This window comes from Mustela putorius, unplaced genomic scaffold (genome assembly GCF_011764305.1).
Source record: "Mustela putorius furo isolate JIRA1106 unplaced genomic scaffold, ASM1176430v1.1 tig00003853_pilon_pilon_pilon, whole genome shotgun sequence".
NCBI classification, from domain to species: Eukaryota; Metazoa; Chordata; class Mammalia; order Carnivora; family Mustelidae; genus Mustela; species Mustela putorius.
Genome location: NW_025422005.1, coordinates 75016004 through 75039593, shown reverse-complemented (window position 1 = coordinate 75039593; position 23590 = coordinate 75016004). Strand labels below are relative to the sequence as shown.

General features: G+C 37.6%; 1 protein-coding gene across 1 annotated transcript; it reads left to right on the top strand.

Moving 5' to 3' along the window:
- The first annotated feature begins 1912 nt into the window (after nucleotides 1-1912).
- LOC101671726 (guanylate-binding protein 6) lies at nucleotides 1913-22386 on the top strand. Its single transcript, XM_004752638.3, has 12 exons — nucleotides 1913-1927; nucleotides 2049-2140; nucleotides 8888-9104; nucleotides 10295-10422; nucleotides 14797-14906; nucleotides 15104-15300; nucleotides 16656-16901; nucleotides 17666-17946; nucleotides 18622-18834; nucleotides 20313-20415; nucleotides 20717-20910; nucleotides 22102-22386. The coding sequence occupies exons 3-12, from the start codon at nucleotides 8915-8917 to the stop codon at nucleotides 22336-22338; spliced, it is 1899 nt and encodes a 632-aa protein (XP_004752695.2). The 5' UTR covers nucleotides 1913-1927; nucleotides 2049-2140; nucleotides 8888-8914; the 3' UTR covers nucleotides 22339-22386.
- The last annotated feature ends 1204 nt before the right edge of the window (nucleotides 22387-23590 follow it).

Below are 23590 nucleotides of genomic sequence, written 5' to 3'. Positions count from 1 at the left end.
AATCCTAAAATTTGTATGGAACTACAAAAGACCATGGCAATCTTGAAAAAGAAAAACGAAGCTGGACTTCACAATTCTGGACTATCAAAATTCTGGACTTGAAATTATATTACAAAGCTGTAGTAATCAAAACAGTATGGTACTGGTACAAAAATTGATAATCAACAGAACAGAATAGGGAGTCCAGAAATAAACTCATTATTATATACTCAGTTATCTTCAAAAAAGGAGGCAAGAATGTAGAATAGGAAAAAGTCTCTTCAACAAACAGTGCTGGGAAAACTGGAGAGCAACATGCCAAAGAAAGAAACTGGGCCACTTTCTTATACCCTACACAAAAATAAACTCAGAATGGATTAAGGACCTAAATGTGAGACCTGAAACTATAAAAATCAAAGAAGAGAGCACAAGCAGTAATTTCTCTGACACTGGCTGTAGCAACCTCTTTCTAGATGTCTCTCTTAATGCAAGGGAAACAAAAGCAAAAAGACACTATTGGGACTACATCAAAATAAAAATCTTCTGCACAGTAAAAGAAATAACCAAGAAAACTAAAAGACAACCTACTGAATGGAAGAGAATATTTGCTAATGATATGTCGAATAAAGGTTAGCATCCAAAACACATGAAGAATTTATACAACAGCAAAAAAAAAAAAAAGTTCAATTAAAAAATGGGCGGAAGACGCAAATATACATTTCCCCAAAGACCACACACAGATGGCCAATAGACACATGAAAAGAGGTTCAACATCACTCATCATCAGGGAAATGCGAATCAAAACCACAATGAGATATCACCTCACATCTGTCAGAATGGCTAAAATAAAAGACACAAGAAAGAAATGTTGGTGAGGATATGGAGAAAAAGGAAAGCTTGTGTGTGTTGATAGAAATGCAAACTGGTGCAGCCACTGTGTAAGAAAGTATGGATATACCCTGAAAAGTTAAAATATATTCCAAATGATCCAGTAATTGCGCTACTGGGTATTACCCAAAGAACACAAGAACAATGACTCAAAAGGATACATGCACCACTATGTTTGTTGCAGTATTATTTACATAGCTAAATTATGGAAGCAGACCAAATGTCCAAAAATAGATGAATGGGTTAAGAAGAGTCGGTATATTTATAATGGAATATTATTCAGCCATAAAAAGAATGAAATATTGCCATTGGCAACAATACGTATGCATCTTGAGAGTATAATGCTAAGTAAAATAAGCCAGAGAATGAGAAATACGTCAGTATTTAATTTAATGCTAAGTAAAATAAGCCAGAGAACATATGTGGAAATAAAACAAATAAAGGGAAAAAAAAGATACAACCCCAAAACAGACTCTTAACTATAGAGGAAAAACTAATGGTTAGCAGAGGGGAGGTGGATGGGGATTGGGTGAAATAGGTGAAGGGGATTAAGAGTACCCTTATCTTGATGAGCACTAAGTAATATATGGAATTGCTGAATCACTATATTGTACACCTGACACTAATATAACACTGTATGTTTACTACATTGGAATTAAAATTTTAAAAATTAAGTAAAAATAAACATACATTAGTCCAGAAAAAAAATTCTAAAGAGCTCATTCAATTTTCCTTGGCACTATATAATAGGGACCATATTTAAAATCTTAAAGCTCTCCACTGACAAATGAACTCAGGAATTCCCACTAGAAGAAAAATAGTTGAAATAAATCTTGCTTTATACAACTTTCCTTATATTTGTGCCAAGAATGTTCTATTTTTCCTGTGTGTTAAGGAAACTTAAGCCCACTGAGAGAGACATATGAACAAGAGAGGCCAGCAAAGTCCTCAAAGGTGGGGAAGACAAAAGAAAGCTGAGGGAGTGTGTTTACTAAGATCTGACTCTTGAGTACTGTGGGCTTGCCCTCATTTCATCTCATCCTGAACTGAACATCCACATGTACGGTCTAGTCTGGTGATTCATGTTGCCTGAATTACTTCTACTTTCAATTTCAATTTTAACACATGATTTAAATGGTAGAAGTTTCTAACTTCCTTAGTTTTTTTTTTTTTTTTTTAAGCTTTTATACGAGGAAGCTAAAAGGTGGAAGGAGCAAGTGAGCAAGCAGTGAGCAGCTAAGACTGTTCTCAAACCTGCTGTGCTACATAGTAGGTAAGTGCATCTTTTATATGCAACATGGTCTTGAACTGGACTTGATCTCTGATTGAAAGTGACAACTGAGGAATGGCAGGAGGGGCAGGTTGCCTTTTGTCTGACCCATCAGGGTCTTGGCTGGCTTTAGTTTTAGGGAAGCTCAGCTCTGCCTCTGAAACGGTATCAGCTGCAAAGGAACAGCCAAGCACACCATGTCTCCCTGGATATGCTGCTTCAGGAACAGTGTCAGCTCAGGAAAGCAGAAACTAGAGTGGAAGGAGTCCCCATGGGAGCCTCCCTAATTTACTCTTACCAGGCTCTGTGGCAGACATTAGAATTCATAGAACAAGACAGTGTCCATCAAGGAGCTTACAGGCAATGATAATCTAAAGAGATAGTTTCTTTCTGATCTTTCTATTAGTCAAACTTAAGAAAGCTTCAGATTGAGAGTTCTGTAAATCTCCATGTAGAAATAAATTTAGTTCCCACATCACTGATCTTTATTAGTTAAAAATAACTATGTTGTCACTCTCTCTGTCTCTGTCTCCTTGCCCCCTCTGGTGTTTGTTGATTTTTTCATAGGAACATCAGAATCACCTGCACCGGTTGTTAAATGTATAGAATCTGGGTTTAACAATTTCTTTGGATGATTCTTGGGCAGTTCAAATGTTGAAAGCCAGTCCTGAACAGGATCAAACAGTTGCGCTTTGCTCATTTGAAGTAAAAAGCTCTGTGGCTCATTCACAGCTAGGAAACCGCAGACCTGTTTTCATAAAGCTGTTCAGTTGTTCCTGTCACATCTCCCTCAGCTTCTTCTAATCTTCTCTGTAAGGAGGGGACCGTTCACCTTCAGGCATTACAACGTAGCTGTTCAAGGCTTCTGTTTTACCTGCACGTTCATTGCTCCCCACACTGAAGAATCAGACAGAAGAGGGTGGGACAGGAGCATGTGTCTTAACTTGCTTACTGTTCTGATCTGACAAAGAATTTATTTGTAGATCTTGTTTCTTAGAAATCTGTAGTTTGTGGAGTGGGTTGAAATGCAGCCCAAAGGACCAAATTGTTCAATGCAATTGTTGGCAGATAAATCTCCATTTATTCAACATACACCGAAATCCTATTTTGTGCTGCATGCTATGCTTAGACAAAAGCTTATGGTATCTAATTTAATTATCAAAATATCCTCCAGGTTGGACCTATAATTTTATCCACATTACCCTTATAATCATCTTTAAAATCTTGGGTTTAGCTAGGTAAGGCTCATTGTTTAAGGGGCCATGAGCAGTAAATAATAGAGCTGGTGTTAGACACTTTTTGAATATGTGACATATAAATATAAAACTGCATATTGGAAACATTTGAATATAATAGCATGTTTACATATTCTGATTATGAAAAATACATATTGTGAACCGAGAAAAGGAGGTAAAATTGAAGATGAGCAAAGGCCTTTATTGGGGTCTCAGAATTGTAATTTGGGGAGCCAGATTCTAAGGTGAACAGAAAAGTGTCCTGTTCATGTGGGGAAAGTATGGGGTTTTTACGAGAAAGAAGGAAGGGTCTTCTAATCTTCTTATTTAGATAAAGAGTAGAGAAAAAACACGGATTTAATGCTGACTGGTGGAGCTCTTCTGATTACCATCTTGTTGATGATGTTACTGGTGCTATCAAATGAAGCTGTCCCTCGTATGCATTAACTTTACTGTCCTCATATGATCTACATGTCAGTTGCTCTGCTGATATTTTATGAGCAATTGCTTGAAACTGTTACCACTCTGGTCCAGTTAAAGAGCTCATTCTTTGGAAAAGAAAATGGAGCTTCAAAATGGAGTCTCTTATGTCAAAAATGTTATGTAACTCCACAATATTAGAAAACCATTTTAATATAATGCAATCAAAAATGTGTCAGGAGACCACAATTTTACCTTAAGTACTTAATTTTTTATATTAAAATTTAATTTAAAAAACATTTACAAGAAAATCTCAAATACTATTTATTCACCTAGATTTCTCGACTGGTGACATTTTGCTAGATTTGCTTTATCTCTCTAGATATATGTGTATGTCTCCCTACATAATATAAAATGATATTTGCATACACACACACACTCATATATATATAGCTATATATATAAATATATATATAGTTTCCATTCATAGCAGTAATTTGCAGAAAAATTGACCATCTCAGCTAAGTACTTCAGCATGTAGTATCTCAAGATTCAGGACATTCTCCTGCCGTCCCTGTTTGAAAGGGAGGCTACATTCTTTAGACTGACCTCATTCCACTTACCACTCCCATTCCCAGTACTTGTCAACCTGCAGACAAAGATGAGCACAGGGTTCACATGTTCACAGCTCTCTAATACTAGAGAGCACAATGTGATATGTGATTATGAAGAGAAGCTACATAGGTTAATCTACTGATAAAGGAACTGACAGGATAATCAATGTCTTTAAGGAAGAACATTCTGTCCACTAAGTGGCTGCAGTAGCATATGACAGAGAAATGGATTATCCAGTTGTTGTTGTTTTTTAAAAAAAATGCTTTAAAATTGTAATAAAAAATATGTGTAACATAAAATTTACCATTTTAGCCATTTTAAGAGTATAGTTCAGTGACACTAAATACATTCTCACTGTTGCACAACTGTTACCACTATCTGTCCCCAGAGATTTTTTTCATCTCAAATGGAAACTCAGTACCCTTTGAACAGTAACTCCCTATTCCCCTGCCTTTTTCCCATGGTAAACACTATTCTACTTTCTGTCTCTATGCCTTTGACTATTTTAGGTACTTCTTGTAAGTGAAATCATGAAATATTTGTCCTCTGTGTCTGGCTTATTTCACTTTAGAATAATGTCTTCAATGTTCATCAATGCTGTAACATGTATCAGAATTTCATTCTTTTTTACAGCTGAAAAATATTCCATTGTATGATTATGACACATTTGGTTGATCCATTCATCCCTTCATGGACATTTTCACTTCTTGGCTACTATGAATACTGTTGCTATGAATACTGGTGTACAAAATCTGTTGGAGTCCCTCCTTTTATTTTTAATTTTTTTAAATTTAGTTTTATTTTTTCAGTGTTCCAAGATTCATTGTTTATGTACCACACCCAGGGCTCCATGCAAAACGTGCCCTCCTTAATATTCACCACCAGGCCGACCCATTCCCCCATCATCTCCCCTCTAAAACCCTCTGTTCCTCAGAATCCATATTCTCTCATGATTCACCTCCCCCTCCCAAACCCTCCCTTCACTTTTCCTTTCCTTCTCCTAATGTCCTTATGTTATTCCTTATGTTCCATAAGTAAAACCATGTGATAATTGACTTTCTCTGCTTGATTTATTTCACTCAGCATAATCTCCTCCAGTCTCATCCATGTTGATATAAAAGTTGAGTATTCATCCTTCCTGATGGCTGAGTAATAATCCTAATAATCCATTATATATATGGACCACATCTTTATCCATTTGCCTGTTCAAGGGCATCTTGGCTCTTTCCACAGTTTGGCAATTGTGGACACTGCTGCATGAATATTAGGGTACATATGGATCTTCTTTTCACTACAACTGTATCTTTGGGGCAAGTACCCAGTTGTGCAATTGCAGGGTCAAAGTGTAGCTCTATTTTTAATTTTTTGAGGAATCTCCACACTGTTTTCCAAAGTGGCTGCACCAACTTGCATTCCCACCAACAATGTTAGAGGGTTCCCCTTTCTCCACATCCTCTCCAACATTTGTTGTTTCCTGTCTTGTTAATCTTTGCCATTCTAACTGGTATAGGGTGGTATCTCAATGTGGTTTTTATTTGAATCTCCCTGGTGGCTAATGATGATGAACATTTTTTCGTGTGTCTGCTAGCCATTTGTGTGTCTTCTTTGGAGAAGTATCTGTGCATGTCATCTGCCTCTTTTTTGACATGATTTTCTGTTTTTTGGGTGTTGAGTTTGGAGTCAAACTTTTGATATTTTTCTACATATGCCCTGATACAGAATTGCTGGATCAAATGGTAGACTCTGAGGGGAACCAGCATAGTGTTTCCACAGTGGTTGTAACATTTTCCATGCCTACCAGCAATGCACAAGGGTTCCAATTTTTCCTACATCTTGGTCAGTGCTAGTTGTTCAGTTTGTTTTTGTTTTCATTTTTTTTGATAATGGCTATGCTAATGGGTGTGAAGTTGTACCTCACTGTGGTTTTGATTTGCATTCTCATAATGATTAGTGATATTGAACATCTTTTCACGAATCTATTGCATAAAGGTATCTTCTTGGGAGAAATGTCTGAGTCCTTTGCCCATTTTTGAATTGCATTGTTTTTGTTGTTATTACTGAGTTGGAAGAGTTCTTAAAGATTCTGGATATTAATCCGTTAACAGATATGTGATAAATCAGTTATCTTCTCTTATTCTATGAGTTTCCTTGTTACTCTGTTGAAGGTGCTCTTTGATATACAAAAATTATTAACTTTGATGAAGTCCTATTTAACATTTTTTCATATTTTGATCACGCCTTTGGTGTGCTATCCAAAAATATCATTGTCAAATCTAGTACCACGAAGGTTTTCTCCTGTGTTTGCTTCTATGAATTTTTGTAGTTTCATCTCTTCTGTTTAAATCTTTGATATGTTTTGAGATAAATTTTATAAATGGTGTTAAAATAATGGCCCAACTTCATCCTGTTGCATGTGAATATCACATTTCCCCAGCACCGCTTCTTGAAAACACTGTGCTTTCCCCATTGGGAAAATCTCAGCAGGCTTGTCAAAAATCATTTGGCCATATATGGGAGGGTTTATTTCTGGTCTCTCTGTTCTATTCCATTGGTCAATATGCCTATCTTTACACCAGTACACACTGCAACTGGACTGATTTTATTTATATATCATTTTCCTGATTTACTTTGTTGTGTTTCCCTTTAGCTTTTTGAGCATAGTTAAGAAAATTACTTTAGTCTTTGCCTAGAACACGCAATGGTTGTGTTTCTTCAGGGATGTTTCCTGCCACATTTGTTTACTTCCTTTGAATGGGCTGCATTTTCTTATTTCTCTGCATGCCTTGTGATTTTTGCTGTTTCAGTTGAAAACTGCTCATTTATAGAAACAGCCACCTTTTCCATTCTTTGTATACAGCTTTTGTACTAAGGAAGTCTTTGCTCATTAGCTGGGTCTTGGTCTTGAGCCTTAGGCTTAACCTAGGGAGAAACCTTAAAAGTCTTTTTAGGGCTTTTCTGAGCAGCATCCTACCTGAGCTTATGTGTGGCTTTTTCAATTTCCCCCTATACGTGCTGCTTTTAAATGTCTTAATTACCCTCTGAAAATCTCCTTGGGGCCTTTGATGGTCTATTGTTTGTCTCTACCCTGAAAAGGGAAAAAAATTCTTTCTCGCAACACTGTTCTCAATACCTCACTTCTGGTCACCACATATATGGGCAATCTTCCGCAGTAAGTAATTCTGACACAAACAGTCTGAAGTTAGTGCCTGCCCTACAAAGTAAGGACACAGCCCCACAGGACTAGCCCCACTTCAGGTGCCAATCTCAATTCCAGCTTGTCACCTGTGCTTCTGAGTGGCTATGTTCTCCATCTGTACTCCACATTCAGTACTTTGCTAGAACAGCTTCCAGAACTCATGAAAAACAGTTTACTCACTAGACTATTGGTTTATAAGAGAGAAAGAAAGAAAGAAAGAAAGAAAGAAAGAAAGAAAGAGAATATAACCCCAAAACAGCAAGATAATAGATGTGTAGGCAAGGTATCAAAAAAAGGGTGTGGAGCTTCCATCCTCTCATCCTCTCTCTGTGCACACCACCCTCTGAGTACATGCACATGTTCACCAACCCAGAAGCTCTTTAAACTCCTTCAGTTAAGGTTTCTAATGTAGTCCTCATTAAATAGGCATGACTGAGTAAATCATTAGCCTTTGGTTACCTACTCAGCCTGCAGCTTTTCTCTCTGCCCCAGGGCTGGGATTGAGGCTGAACCCTCTAATCACATGGTTGGTTCCCTTGGCAACCAGTCTTCCCTTGTGGTCATCCAGGGTAGGTTCCAAAATCACCTCATTAACATAAACTCCAGTGTGTTTGAAAGGTGTTATGTTTCACAGAAGACACTTCTTTCACCTTCTTTATTCTTTTTGCAGAAATACCACAGAATTTCCTACCATTTTTAATATGGCTTTTTCTTCACTGGATGTTTGCTTGGTGGCTTTAGATATTTGACTCTTTTTGCAGAACTACTGTAAGATTATTCTAGCCAATATTTTGGTTATTTTTTATATGTCCTCAGGGAAATAAGAGCTTAGAACTTCTTAGCTTGCCAGTTTGCTCAGTTGTCTAGGCTTAACCCTGGCTTTATGTCTTACTCAGCTTTTGTTAGACTCATTTATTGTTTTTGTAAAGCGGGTACAAGGGGTACAATAATTTCTAACTTGTAGGGTCTTATAAGTATCAATGAGGCTGAGTATGTAAGGTATGTTTCACAGGGCCTGGTATATTGTAGGCTCTCAGTGACAGTAACAATTGCTTGAATTTTATTATTACTATTGAAGCAAAACTTTGAAGAATAATATTCTATGTTTCATCACTAATATCATCACAAATTTGGGGGAGTAATAGAGGAAGCCCTCTGCGGTCTTGTAACTCTAGATTACATTTTGTCTCATAGAAAGTGCAGAAGTTTCACCTAGTCCTAAACTGATGGGTGCTTTGGATAACTCCAAGTCAGAGAATTACTTTGTAATCTTATTTCTACTAGGAGGCTTTTTTAGGTTGGCAGGTTGCCATGGCATCTGGACCCCATATGACAGCCCCCATTTGTCTGGTGGAAAACAACAATATGCAGCTGTCAGTGAACCAGACAGCTATACAGATTCTTGAAAGGATTTCTCAACCAGTAGTGGTGGTGGCCATTGTAGGACTGTATCGTACCGGCAAATCCTACTTGATGAACCGTCTTGCAGGACAGAACCGAGGTGAGTGTTGTACTCAGCCTGGGGCCAACTGGTTACCTCTAGCCATATCTCTCATGCCTTTAGTTTTTTTTCCCTGGTCACAAGAAAGGAGAACCAGACTCCTCACAATCAACCAACCTTCTGATTCTAATTCTCACCACTAAATTACTCTTAATGTAATCTGTTACCATGCTGTTTTACTGCTGCTAAGGAAAATCTTCCTTGCTAATGCTCAGGATCCTACCTTCTTTAACCTGATCGAGTACTGGGCTCTTATAATTGCATCTCTTCTCCCTTAGAACACATTTACTTTTTTATGGGATATCAACATATAAAGATGTCTGAATACACATTGAGGGATAGAAATAGAAAAATGTTCACCTTAAGCCCAGAAGGCTGACCTATAGCCTGCATAATTCTGATAAGGATCAAATATGTGCTGGCTGCTACATTCTTGAAGAGTCTCAGGACTGCCTGTATACCTCACCAATAGCTGCTATTGAACTGAATAAGAAGCACCAGAGAAATCTTGCAAAAGTAGTTTATGAATAGAAATTCGAAGATACATTTATGATCTAATACCTCTACACATCCCCTTCCTCTTGAGTTGTAAGCATATAACCACCAGCTTCATACAGAAAAAGTGTAGCTCTTTTGCCAATGGGTCTTATCCCCATGCTACTTGAATAAACTTACTAAGTTGCACTATGAAATATCTCAAGAATTCTTTTTTGACTGTTGTGCTCAAGGACCCTAGGACATCTATCATCTTAAAATTCCTTCCTGGGTTTCACATCCTATTGTAGTTGACAACCTTCCTCCCCCCTTTTTTAATCACTTTGGAAAAAAATGTGATCTCAGTTTCCTTTGTCTACTTTTTCTTTTCCCATGTTTCTCTTTATTCACTGTTCTCTGACTTTGTGCCTCAACATTCTCTCAAAATTCTCATTGATGGTTATCAGTGATTTCCATTTTTCAAATTTATTTTTCCTTCAATAATGGCTCTTTGCCTCCATCTTGACCACTTGCCTGGCATCACTGCCCTCCTTGAATCAGAAGACACAAAATGGGACATCCTTAAGGAATTTGAGAAAGAGCCATCTTGTATGCTAGGGTACTTATTTACATTCCAAAAAGTCTGACTTTGTACCCTCTGGCTGCTTAGATGAATCTCCTGTCACTGTATGTTGCCTTCTCCCCTCCCCTTGCAGGTTTCCCTCTGGGCTCTACAGTGCAGTCTAAAACCAAGGGCATCTGGATATGGTGTGTGCCTCACCCCTGCAAGCCAAACCACACCCTGGTCCTTCTGGATACCGAGGGCCTGGGTGATGTGGAAAAGGTAAGAAGACAGTCACAGGTAAACCCCTTTTATTCTGTATTTGCTCCTTACTTCTTCATGATATTTTTGTAATTTAACTGTTGTGATCTATTTGCAAAATCTAGAAATCCAATAATAATAAATAAGGCATTCTGTTTTCTTTAAAGTTCACTTCTAGGTAAGATATGGTATATTAGATAAAATCTTTTATTTCTTGATACTGGTTGAATCATTTGAATTATTTTATAAATATTTTTTAAAACACTTATTTATTTATTTGAGAGATAGTGAGATATATTAAGACTGTGAGTCATTGGAGGGGCTGAGTGAGAGAGAGAGAATCTCAAGTAGACTCCCTGCTGAGCACAGACCCTGATTTAGAGCTTGATCACATGACCTGCAGATCATGAGTTGAGCTGAAACCAAGAGTCAGATGCTCAGCTGACTGAACCACCAAGGGGCTCTGAAGTATTTGATTAAATTTAAGAAATAATTATTGAATAGCTAAGTTGAAGTCCCCTGGCTTACTACTTTAGATGACAGTCACTACAATAAATGTCCTACCCTCAATGCATCTTCAGTCCAGTTGAGAAGACCACACAAATGCAGTCAGATTTAATAAAATTTGACTGGGAAAGAAGCAAGTTGGAGAGAGGAAAAAGTTGTATCACAATGCAGTTGTTGACTTCTGTCACTTCCATGGGAGTTCTCTTGCTGGGATGATTTTTATCCTGAGTTGGGACAAGGGTGCGGATAAATCATGGAAAGCCTACTCTGGAAGCCTTTCTAATTAACAGAATAACTTTTCTTCCATCAGCACTCCCACTAGCTGGGGGAATCAGTCCTTCAATTTTACAAAGTGATATGGGCAGCACACATAGTCTGTACCACTTATGTTAAACATAAGGGTGCCTTGATGGGAAAGAGGAGAAACATCAACTCCATCCTAGGAGAAGAAATATTTCTGATTTATCTTCCAGATGAAGTGTGTATTAGAGGTGTGGAGTTAAGAGATTATGTTTACATTTCTTATGGTGAAATTCATCATCTACCCAAAGAGCATTACAGAAGACTTTGAGATACCTCTGAATGTGCTGGTTCTATAAAAGCAAGTGTTTGGGGGCACCAGATCTGGCACAGCTGGTACACTGACTCTCAGTTTTGGCTTAGGTGTGACCTTGGGGTGGTGAGATTCAGCCCCACCCAGCTCCACACTCATGGCAGAGTCTATTCTACTTCAAGACTCTCTCCTTCTCCTCCCCACCCTGGCTCTCTTTCTCCCAAATAGGTAAATAAGTCTTTGAACAGCAACAACAGCATGTGTTTGTCCTATAACAAACATTTTCGGATGAATTTTTTTTTTTTTTTAACTTGCTACTAATGGGTGAAATGAATGATTACTCCTTATGTGCCTTACATTGAGACTTACTTGGAAATGGTATTTAAATTTCTGTAGCTCTCCATTTATTCCAAAAGAGGAGTTAGAAATTATCTATTTCTTTTTCTATTAATTTTTAATTTGTGGAAATCAGTATGGAGGTTTCTCAAGAAGTTAAAAGTAGAAATACCATACGTTTCAATAATTCCATTACTATTTACCAAAAGAAGAGGAAAACACTAATCCAAAGAGGTATATGCACCCCTCTGTTTACTGCAGCATTATTTACAATAGCCAAGATATGGAAACAACCTAAGAGTCCATTAGTAGACAAAAGGATAAGGAAGATGTGGTATAAATACACAATGGAATATTACAAAGACATAAAAAAGGATGAGATTGTGCCATTTCCAACAGCATGGAGAGACCTAGAGAGTATTATCCTAAGTGAAATAAGTCATACTGAGAAAGACAAATACCTCATAATTTCACTCATATGTGGAATCAAAGACCCACAAACACACACATATATTAATACACATGTATTAAGAAACAACATGCACATGAGACATGCTGAGAATGAAGTCTGTGTTTCTTCATGTCTGTATTTGACGAGTTCTTGAAATTCAGCTCAAGACTTCCAGTAAGCCTTCATAACATATACTCTTTCTCCAAGTTCCACAGTTCTGGCCTTCCTTGATAAAATTCTAAATCTTCATTTCTCTTTATTTTTTTAAATTTATTTTTTATTTTCAGCATAACAGTATTCATTATTTTTGCACCACACCCAGTGCTCCATGCAATCTGTGCCCTCTATAATACCCACCACCTGGTACCCCGACCTCCTACCCCTTCCCCCTTCAAAACCCTCAGATTGTTTTTCAGAGCCCATAGTCTGTCATGGTACACCTCCCCTTCTAATTTCCCCCAACTCCCTTCTCCTCTCCATCTCCGCTTGTCCTCCATGATATTTGTTATGCTCCACAAATAAGTGAAACCATATGATAATCGACTCTCTCTTCTTGACTTATTTCACTCAACATAAACTCTTCCAGTCCTGTCCATGTTGCTACAAAAGTTGTGTATTCATCCTTTCTGATGGAGGTATAATACTCCATAGTGTATATGGACCACATCTTCCTTATCCATTCGTCTGTTGAAGGGCATCTTGGTTCTTTCCACAGTTTGGCGACCGTGGCCATTGCTGCTATAAACATTGGGGTACAGATGGCCCTTCTTTTCACTCCATCTGTATCTTTGGGGTAAATACCCAGGAGTGCAATTGCCGGGTCATAGGGAAGTTCGATTTTTAATTTCTTGAGGAATCTCCACACTGTTCTCCAAAGTGGCTGCACCAACTTGCATTCCCACCAACAGTGTAAGAGGGTTCCCCTTTCTCCACATCCTCTCCAACACATGTTGTCTCCTGTCTTGCTAATTTTGGCCATTCTAACTGGTGTAAGGTGATATCTCAATGTGGTTCTAATTTGAATCTCCCTGATGGCTAGTGATGATGAACATTTTTTCATGTGTCTGATAGCCATTTGTATGTCTTCATTGGAGAAGTGTCTGTTCATATCTTCTGCCCATTTTTTGATATGTTTGCCTGTTTCATGTGTGTTGAGTTGAGGAGTTCATTATAGATACTGGATATCAACCTTTTGTCTGTACTGTCATTTGCAATTATCTTCTCCCATTCCGTGGGTTGTCTCTTTGTTTTTTTGACTGTTTCCTTTGCTGTGCAGAAGCTTTTGATTTTGATGAAGTCCCAAAAGTTTATTTTCACTTTTGTTTCCTTTACCTTTGGAGACATATCTTGAAAGAAGTTGCTGTGGCTGATATCGAAGAGGTTACTGCCTATGTTCTCCTCTAGGATTCTGATGGATTCCTGTCTCACGTTGAGGTCTTTTATCCATTTTAAGTTTATCTTTGTGTACGGTGTAAGAGAATGGTCGAGTTTCATTCTTCTACATATAGCTGTCCAGTTTTCCCAGAACCATTTATTGAAGAGACTGTCTTTTTTTCCACTGTGTATTTTTTCCTGTTTTGTCGAAGATTAATTGACCATAGAGTTGAGGGTCCATATCTGGGCTCTCTACTCTGTTCCACTGGTCTATGTGTCTGTTTTTATGCCAGTACCATGCTGTCTTGGTGATCACAGCTTTGTAATAAAGCTTGAAATCAGGTAACGTAATGCCCCCAGCTTTATTTTTGTTTTTCAACATTTCCTTAGTGATTCTGGGTCTCTTCTGATTCCATACAAATTTTAGGATTCTTTGCTCCAGCTCCTTGAAGAATACTAGTGGAATTTTGATCGGAATAGCATTAAAAGTATAGATTGCTCTAGGCAGTACAGACATTTTAACAATGTTTATTCTTCTGATCCAAGAGCATGGAATGGTCTTCCATCATTTCTATTACAGCTATAGGTTCCACTGCTTATGGACATTACTAAAATATAAGATTACTAATATCTTTATAGGTATTGTCATCTTTATTACATTCATTGTTATGGATGCTTGTCACCACTTTAAAACAGTCACCCTGAAAGTAACTATTGCTACTTTCAAGTTTGCTTCTTAAATAAAAAAGTGGTGGGATACACTCAGTAGCTTCCTATAAACATTTGTGGAATTTAATTGAATATAATTTGAATTCCCAGTTATAGCAACTTTGGTATATTTTATATAGCTCTACATAGAATGAATAAATGCTATCACTCACCATTGCACACCAGGTACTGTACTAGTTTTTCTATATATGTTACTTTATTTCATCCAATTGAGGAAAAAGAAACCTATGCCATATTGGAATCTCTTTATATATGGAAGACTCACAATCACAAAATATGTCTTTATAATTGTCAAAGTTGATATCTGTATATATGTCTGTCTTCAAACTTATTTCTTTGCATGGCAGGAATGTTAGCTAAAGTAATAGAAGACTGATAGAAGAAGTGTCTGAATGAATTTCTAAAGACTAAACTCCTAAAACTCTTGCTCTAATGTGCTTTCTAGGGTGACCCTAAGAATGACTCATGGATCTTTGCACTGGCTGTGCTTCTGTGCAGCACCTTTGTCTACAACAGCATGGGCACCATCAACCACCAGGCCCTGGAGCAGCTGCAGTATCCTTCCAGGGACCAAACCACTCATCTCAGTATGTTGATGGGAATAGAGCTCTAGTTAGTTTCTCCTTCCCTGTCACTTAGCTGCTTTTGGTGGAGCAGAGGGACCCAGGGCCAAGGAGAGAGTTTATAATTTTTTGTTAGAGGAAAGTGGGAATGATGAGTGGGAACTTCCTTTTCCTTAACTTGAGTCCTAGTTATGTGACAGAGCTCACAGAACTAATCAGGGCAAAGTCCTTCCCAGAAAAGGATGGAATAGAAGATTCTACGGAGTTTGTGAGTTTTTTTCCAGACTTTATCTGGGCTGTACGGGATTTTACCCTGGAGCTGAAGTTAAATGATCATCCTATCACAGAAGATGAGTACCTGGAGAATGCCTTGAAGCTGATACCAGGTATTAGAACATGGCCTGGGCAGTGGGTGGTACAATAGAGGGTGGGAGCTGCTGAACACAGTCTGTTATCTTTGGGATAGCATTTGTATTCAAAACTAGATTAAAGTCTGTTGAAATGGTGACTTGAGCTTAGGTTGAAAAGCAGAGCCTAGGCCAGAATGAAATTATTCAAAACTGATCTGTTCTTTAAACAATGGCTAATGTAGCTACCAGATTTCACTGGGTGCTTTAACTTTCCAAAGACGAGATACATGTTCCTTACTTTGGCTTCTGTGTTGAAGAAAACAACTGACTGTAACACATTAGGCATGAAATTATATGGAAAATCAACATATTACTATATATAGAATATATTTCAATAAAAATGTATTTTACAGTTAGATATTAATCTTCTCAAAGAAGGATATAATTTTCTAATACCTGCATAGATATATCACATAAAAAATGACTATGTGTTCCAAGTAAACCTGAAGAAGTATGCCTTTTCAATCTATACCTTTTCAATATTTCTGATAATTATCAGAACATTCATTTTACTGTATATATCATAGTTTTCTCTTAATTCCCATATATTTGTCCATGTTATAATTTTGAAATAATAAATTATCTTAATGGGTTACATTTATAATGGTATAGATCTCATTAAACCTTGAGGGAAAGATCAATTCTGATTTATTCATTCTTGCTTTCAGTTTTCTACTTAGAGTTTCTGAAAACATTTAATGAGAAACTGGCTAGGCCGAAGAACAATGCTATTAAATCAAATCTAGCCCTTTACCTCAAGGAGTTTGCAGAGTAGTGGTGACATCCTAGAATTACATTTTAGTTACATTTACTCTTCTGAGGTTTTTGTGAAATAAAATAGCTAACATTGTGCAAATTATTTCTAGCATCAAAGAAGTTTTCCTTCAATAACCAGTGTATGAATATGCTTAATACTGTTGTTCCTAAACCTGCTCCATTATCCCTTGATTGTGGCACTTGGTCCCAAGCTCAGTTTCTACCTTAGACCAAGAAGTTACATTTGACTCTTGATTTTTTTTTTCTTTTTTTTTCTTTCTTTTTTTTTTTTTTTGCCATTCGTTCAGTAAACATCTAATGAACAACTCTACCACCATTTTAAAGTCTGGACTTCTAAGCCATAGGCTTTAATTACCTGGACTGATGTCTCCCCTAATTTCTTTCCAAAATGCTACCATTGGTATGAGTTTGCTGTTCAAGAAAGTATTGAATGTCTGTGTTAAAGGTGTTTCAAGCACAGGAGACAGAAAAGAATCAAAATCCCAATCATAAAAACCATTAGCTCCCTTGTCTCAAGACTGTTCCCAAGGTAATCTGTTGTTCCTATCCTTCAGGCAACAACGCTAGAATCCAAGCATCCAATCTACCCAGAGAGTGCATCAGGCATTTCTTTCCAAAACGGAAGTGTTTTGTCTTTGACCGGCCAGTAAATGAAACAAAACTCCTAGCTAATATTGAGAATATACCTGAACATCAACTGGATCCTAAATTCCTGACACAAGCAAACAATTTTTGTTCTTACATCCACACCCAGGCAAGGACCAAGACTCTCAGAGAGGGAGTCACAATCACTGGAAATCGTGAGTCTCCTTTTCCCATTTCTGTGGGGCATAATATCAGCATTTTTGGTTGATTCTATATGGAATTCTAGGTATACACACATTCTCACTCCATGAAGAGATGTGTTTGTTTTATAATTATCTCACTTTTAGGAGTTTACAAATTCCTCTCCAAAACTGCACACTTTGTCACTGATATCTGTGTCATTGACTTATCTGAAAAAAAAAAAACTTCCACTGATCAGAAAAAAATCACTAACAGTATAAAAAAAGAATATATTTCCTTTTTTTCCCAAAAGAAGTCCCATCTGATAAGCTTTATTTGTAATAATAAATAAATAAATAAATAAATAAACAAACAAACATTTTGGGTGTGTAGAGCAGTACAAAAATAAATAGTATCCAATAAATTGGTGAAAATCCACTGGAAGCTTCAGAATTTGGAACAAATATAATCTGATTTACCCTTCCCCATCTGTATACATATATAATTTAATTTGCTTTTAATTTTTTAATCAGAAATTATGTTTTCCAGATACCTTTTAGTATGTTGGATAAAGGTAAATTTTTAATTTTTTTAACCATGTGACCTGCAGACCATAACAATTTAAAGTCAATAGGAAAACAAAGATGAAGATAGGAGGAGGCAGGGCTGTGTGGCAGAGGGTGGGGTGAAGAGGGTGTTAGGTACGAGTACACGTGACTTCAGAAATGTAGTCTCAGAATCTGGAATCCTATGGGATAATAATTTGATCTTTATCCTTTCAATATCCTGGTTCATTCAGGGCTGAAGACTCTGGTGGTGACCTATGTGGATACCATCAATACTGGAGCAGTGCCTTGTGTGGAGAATGCAGTGACAACTCTAGCCCAGCTTGAGAACTCTGAGGCCGTGCAGAAGGCAGCCAACCACTACAGTGAGCAGATGTCCCAGCGACTGACACTCCCCACAGACACGCTCCAGGAGCTGCTGGATGTGCATGCAGACTGTGAGAAGGAAGCCATTGAAGTGTTCATGAAGCATTCCTTCAAGGATGACAAGCAGGAGTTCCAGAAGTCTCTTGTGGTAATGTGTCTTAGTAATTATTCTTCAGGACTCTTCCTTTTGAAGAATGAAGCCTAGAAGTGCTTTTATTGACCCATGGCTCATATCTTACTCAAGGATAAAGAAATCTGGATTCTTATGTGAAAGATAGTTTCAAAGGACTACATTTCTTTGTTTTTTTACTCCCTATACTAAAGCACGTTATCTAGTAATCTCTCTGATCTCTGAAGTATAGATATCTTCCCGATCTTTAAATACATCAATGAATTCCAAGCCTGCCCACAACACCCAAAAGTCATTCCTAAGCATGGTTGCTTTCTGGAACATACTCCCATTGTCACAAAGCAAATTTTCTCTTATCAGATGCTCATTCCAGGTCATTTTCAACTTATATTGCTCCTTGTTGTATCACTGTATCATTGACAATGAAATTACTGAATGCTCCAATGGAAAGGAGCCCCAGAGATTAGGCAATACAACTCCAACATTTCAGAAGAACCAGGAAGTTTAAGAAACTTGCCCAGAGTCTTGCAAAGAGCATTCAAGGTTGTGAGTAAGTCAAGTCTTGGGATTCCTGTTTTATTCCATGTCCTCCCTCTCATGAGGACCACAGACCAATCCTTCTACCAGATTCTTTGGAATGGTATTGTTTCTGTTCCTTTATTCAGGTGACATCTCTCTACTTTCCCCTTGTAGGAACTCATAAAGGATAAGAAAGAGCATTTCTTGCAGCAGAATGAAGAGGCATCCCTTAAATACTGCCAGTCCATCCTTGATGAAATGTCACAGGTCCTAAGGGAAAGTATTTCAGCAGGAACTTTCTCTGTTCCTGGGGGATACAAGCTCTACAGGGAAGCAAAAGAAAGTATTGAATGGAAATATTCACAAGTGCCCAGGAAAGGAGTGAAGGTGAGGAATAGGGGAGCATGGGGAGCCTACATAATGGAGTCTAAGGGGTCTTCAAATAATCTGAGAGCACAGCCCCTGTTGTGGGTGACAACAGCATGGGGATATCATGACAGTTTTAGCTTCTGAGGTCCACTATTTACTATTTACTCCTGCGAAGAGTGGAAATGCTTATTCCCCCCCAAAAGAGTATGGATTTCTGAAACCCACAAGAGATGGAATAGAAATTACTCATTTCTTCATCCAACAACACAGCATTGACTATTCCAAGTGCTGACAATTTACAAGTTAGAGTCATTGTACTTAAGTATATGATCAAATGTAAGAGAGGAAGTAAATACATGGACAATTGCATACAAAGTTATAACACATATCAACCTGTGACGATGGTCTCCATATGGTGCACTTTTATGCAGCCATAGAAAGAATGTGATCGTGCCATCTGAGACAACAAAGATGGACCTAAAGGATATTATGCTAAGTGAAATAAGTCAGACTGAGAAAGAGAAATACCATATGATTTCACTCATAAGTGGAAAAATAAAACACACACACACACAAATGAATAAGCAAACAAAAAGAATCAGACCAATAAACACAGAGAACAAACAGGTGGTTGCCAAGGGGAGTGGGTTGGTAGAAAGGACAAAATGGGTAAAGGGTGGTGAGAGATACAGGTTTCCAGTTATGGAATGAATTAGTCATGAGAATGAAACGCACAGCACAAGGAATACAATCAACATATTGTGATAGTGATATAGTGAGCTGGATGGTGGCTACACCTGTGGTGAACATAGCATAATGTGAGAACCTTAGAACCACAATGTTGTACACCCCAACCTAGCATAACATTGTGCGTCAACTACACTCAAATTAAAAATAGTATAATAATAAAGAATAAATAAGAAAAACTGGGCTACATAGGTTGAGGTACAAACATAAAAATAATTAAATAATAATGCAACTAATATATATTGGACTCTTATTTCTTACAGGCATAATGTAAAGCTGTTTCCCTAGACTCTTAAGTTTAATCCTTCAAACAACATTAGAAATGTCTATATTTATTGTCAACATTTTATAGATCTGAAATGAGAGTCACAAGCAGGTTAAAATAACTTGCCTAAAGTAAGCCAGCAAATGACAGAGGAGAGCAAGAGCACAAATTAGAGGCAGCATTTCCCAGTGAGAAGCCAAATATATCAAAGAATCAGAGTCTGTGGATTTATAGAACTGAACATATTTCTGACTGGCTGGAACCTAGAGTACGTAGAAGGAAGTAGCACGAGGGGAGAGCCTGAAGGGAGACAGGAAGCAGGAGCTATGGAGAGTCTCTGGTCACACTAAGGAGCTTGGACACCTTATAGGGAGCCACTGTAGAATTTTAAGCATGAAGCAAAAATCATATGGACATACTTGTTTTTGCAGCACTAATCTCCATAGTGGAACTCTAAGTTCTTTGCTTCTTCTTGGTTCCTCAGGCGAATGAAGTCCTCCAGAGCTTTCTGCAGTCACAGGCTTCAATAGAGAAATCCATCTGGCAGGCAGATAAAGCCCTCACTGATGGGGAGAAGACCATAGCAGGTATGGGGCAGGGCTTGGCTCACAATGGGTTGGGTATAGCCCTCAGGCAGGTGTGAGGGCAAAACAAGGAGCTTTCTCTTCTTGGAACAACTCTGCTAAGTCTAAAAACAAGGAACGTTATGATTGTTTGGCAGCCAGACAGGGACTTTCCCAAAATATTCTGAAATGTGGTTCCAATAGTGAGGACATGAATGATTCAGAGATTTTCCACTTTCCCTTCCAATTTGGTTTTGTCTCTGAGCTTAGATAGATATAAATCCTTGCTTAATTATCTTCCCTCTCTAAACTTTCCTTGGGGCAGAGGAGCGGCTCAGCAAGGAGGCCGCTGAGAGAGAACAGGAGATGCTAAAACAGAAACTACTGGAGCAGCAACAGCAGATGGAGGCGCAACAGAGGAGTCTCCAGGAAAACATAGTCCAACTGGAAAAGAAGATGAAGAAGGAGAGAGAAAACCTAATTAAAGAACAGAATATGATTTTGGAGCATAAGCTGAAGGTAGGTCTGCCCATGGCCTTGGTAATGCTTGGCGGTCCTTCTTCTGGTACCTCAGGAAAGGATGGGTGAAGGTTACAGGTATGGAGCTCATAGAAGGAAGCACTCTTGCCATTAACTGCTTGTGACTTATTAAAACCTTGAGTTCTTTGAATTCTTCTCCCTCTCCCTTTCCTTCTGCCTCTCCTTCCTCTCCTCTTCCTCCTCCTCGTCCTCTTCCTGCCCTTTCCCCTCCTCCTCCTCCTTCTTTTCTAAAAAAGCCTTTGAATTCCACTCTAAATATGTAGACTCTAGAGAGTTGAGGATGCGTAGGGCACCTCCAAGCTCTTGGAGAATATAGATAGCATTTGAATTGCTATTTGGGGGATTTTAAAATGGTTTCATGAGGCTTGAGTAAATAGATATTCCAACCATATGTATTTTTTTTTAATTAACAAATTTTTTCCCAAGTTTAAGAGTCTCTTATGGTTTGTCTCCCTCTCTGGTTTCATAGTTTTATTTTTTCCTCTCTTCCCCTATGGTCCTCTGACTTGTTTCTTAAATTCTGAAGATCCATATGTATTTAATACAAGCAGCAATGGTATGCTTTATCAAGATCACTGACAATTATAAGAAACACTATGACTGCCCAAAGACTGTAAGATAGATCTATGCTGACATTTAACTATCAGAAATGTACAGACTTAAAAACACAGGGAATTGACAGCTTCTAAATTTGCTATATTGTGTCCAGGTGTGGGTGGTTTACTCAAGTTATCAGATGGCATAGGGAGGAATTCTCTCATTATCTTTCAAGACATGTTTATGATAGATTTCTATAAGAGCTTATAAGTTCCCATCATTTCTACTATTTGGGTGACCATATCAAACCAAGGCTACCTTCCAACTGTTTTGTTGTTGTTGTTGTTGTTGTTGTTTTTTACGGAAACATGTTACCTTTGTCCTCATATCGGCTTAGCATCCTGGAAAACCTTAATGGTGTGTGAACTTCAGTAAGTTTTTAAATTATGTTTCTTCTCAATGTTTAGGTCCAAGTCAGGAAATATTCCTCAATACAAAATTCTCCTTTCTAGATTCAGCAGAAACAATTTTAGGACTAAAACAAAGATAGTTTAACCACATTTTTATATATGAAGTACAATTCTTGAAAAAAATATGGTAATTTTAAATTTTTACTTCTCACTTTCTGTTTAGGTCCAACGTGATCTGCTCAATGAAGGATTTAGAAAGAAATCTGAAGAGATGAATGAAGAGATAAAGCAGTTGAAATCTAGGGTTGAAGCTACTAAAAATAATGATACTCCCTGGTTTTCACAAGTCTTGGAGAAAGTTGGCAATGAGATTGTTTCAATATTTATTTCTCCTGTTAGAATGTTACATAATATTGATAACATTGTGCGCGGTGTGACCTCACTACTTAAAAAGAATTAGCTCTCCTTTTAAAGAAATTAAAGAATGTGGCTATATATGGTGACCTAATCTTGATGCACATGTTTTTCACTTCTATTCATCAAAGTTTTAAATATAAAAATTGCTTGGGGGGCTGCCTGGGTGGCCCAGTGGGTTAAGCCTCTGCCTTCAGCTCAGGTCATGATCTCAAGGTCCTGAGATCAAGCCCCACAACAGGCTCTCTGCTCAGCAGGGAGCATGCCCCCCCCCCTTTGCTGGCCTACTTGTGATCTCTTGTGATCTCTCTCTCTCTCTCTGTCAAATAAATAAATAAAAATCTTTAAAAAAATATATTAAAAGTGCATACAAGAGGATATTAATGCCTGGTCCACATTAGATAGAATAAACTCATGTACAGTTGATATAACATGTTAACTTTTAGGAAATTTAGGGCACCTGGGTGGCTCAGTGGGTTAAAACCTCTCTGCCTTTGGGTCCTGGGATTGAGCCCCGCATTGGGCTCTCTGCTTGGCAGGGAGCGTCCTTCCTCCTCCCTCTTTCTCTGCCTGCCTCTCTGCCTACTTGTGATCTCTGTCAAATAAATAAAACAAAATCTTTAAAAAAAAACTTTCTGTAAATTTATATGTGCAAAATTGTAAATATTTATAAAATCCACTGAGGCATCACTTTAAATAATGAAAGATTGCTTAATTTGATTGTTTAAGTAACTATGTATATAAATTGGTAATATAAATTGAACATGGGCTAGTATGAACACTGGAATACTATGAGCCAATAAATAAATAGAGCAGAGCTCTATTTGTACAAATATAGGAAATCTTGAAGCTATATTACAAAGCAAAGAGATAAGGAATAAAACAGTGTGTATAATGTGTTCACTGTAAAAAAATATTATATGCAATCATACCTATCTATGTACACATAAAATATCTCTGGAATATTTGTTGAAACTGGTATCATTGGTTCCTTCTGAGAACAACAGAATGGCATCAGGGGTAGGAGGGACACAGCCTTTTCATTATATAATCTTACCTTTTGATTTTTGTAAAGAAATCTTGAATTACCATTTTATAATAACAGAAAATATGGAGTAGAATGCCAATAATGATAATCATAAAAAGAATATAAAATTGGCTATGAGATAATGAAATTGTTCACTATTTCTAGAAAGGACATTAGCCTACTCAATAATGAGGGGGTTTAAGACTAAGATCAAAGTACCACGACACATAAAATTCACATCTTAATCTTATATTCATTTTGGTATTGGTTT

What these genes read in the sequence shown, in the direction of transcription:
- LOC101671726 (XM_004752638.3), top strand. Translation starts at nt 8,915, where the DNA reads ATGGCATCTGGACCCCATATGACAGCCCCCATTTGTCTGGTGGAAAAC. An exon ending in TGCCCAGGAAAGGAGTGAAG is followed by an intron (nt 18,835 to 20,312) that starts GTGAGGAATAGG and finishes TTGGTTCCTCAG; the next exon opens with GCGAATGAAGTCCTCCAGAG. An exon ending in TTTTGGAGCATAAGCTGAAG is followed by an intron (nt 20,911 to 22,101) that starts GTAGGTCTGCCC and finishes CTTTCTGTTTAG; the next exon opens with GTCCAACGTGATCTGCTCAA.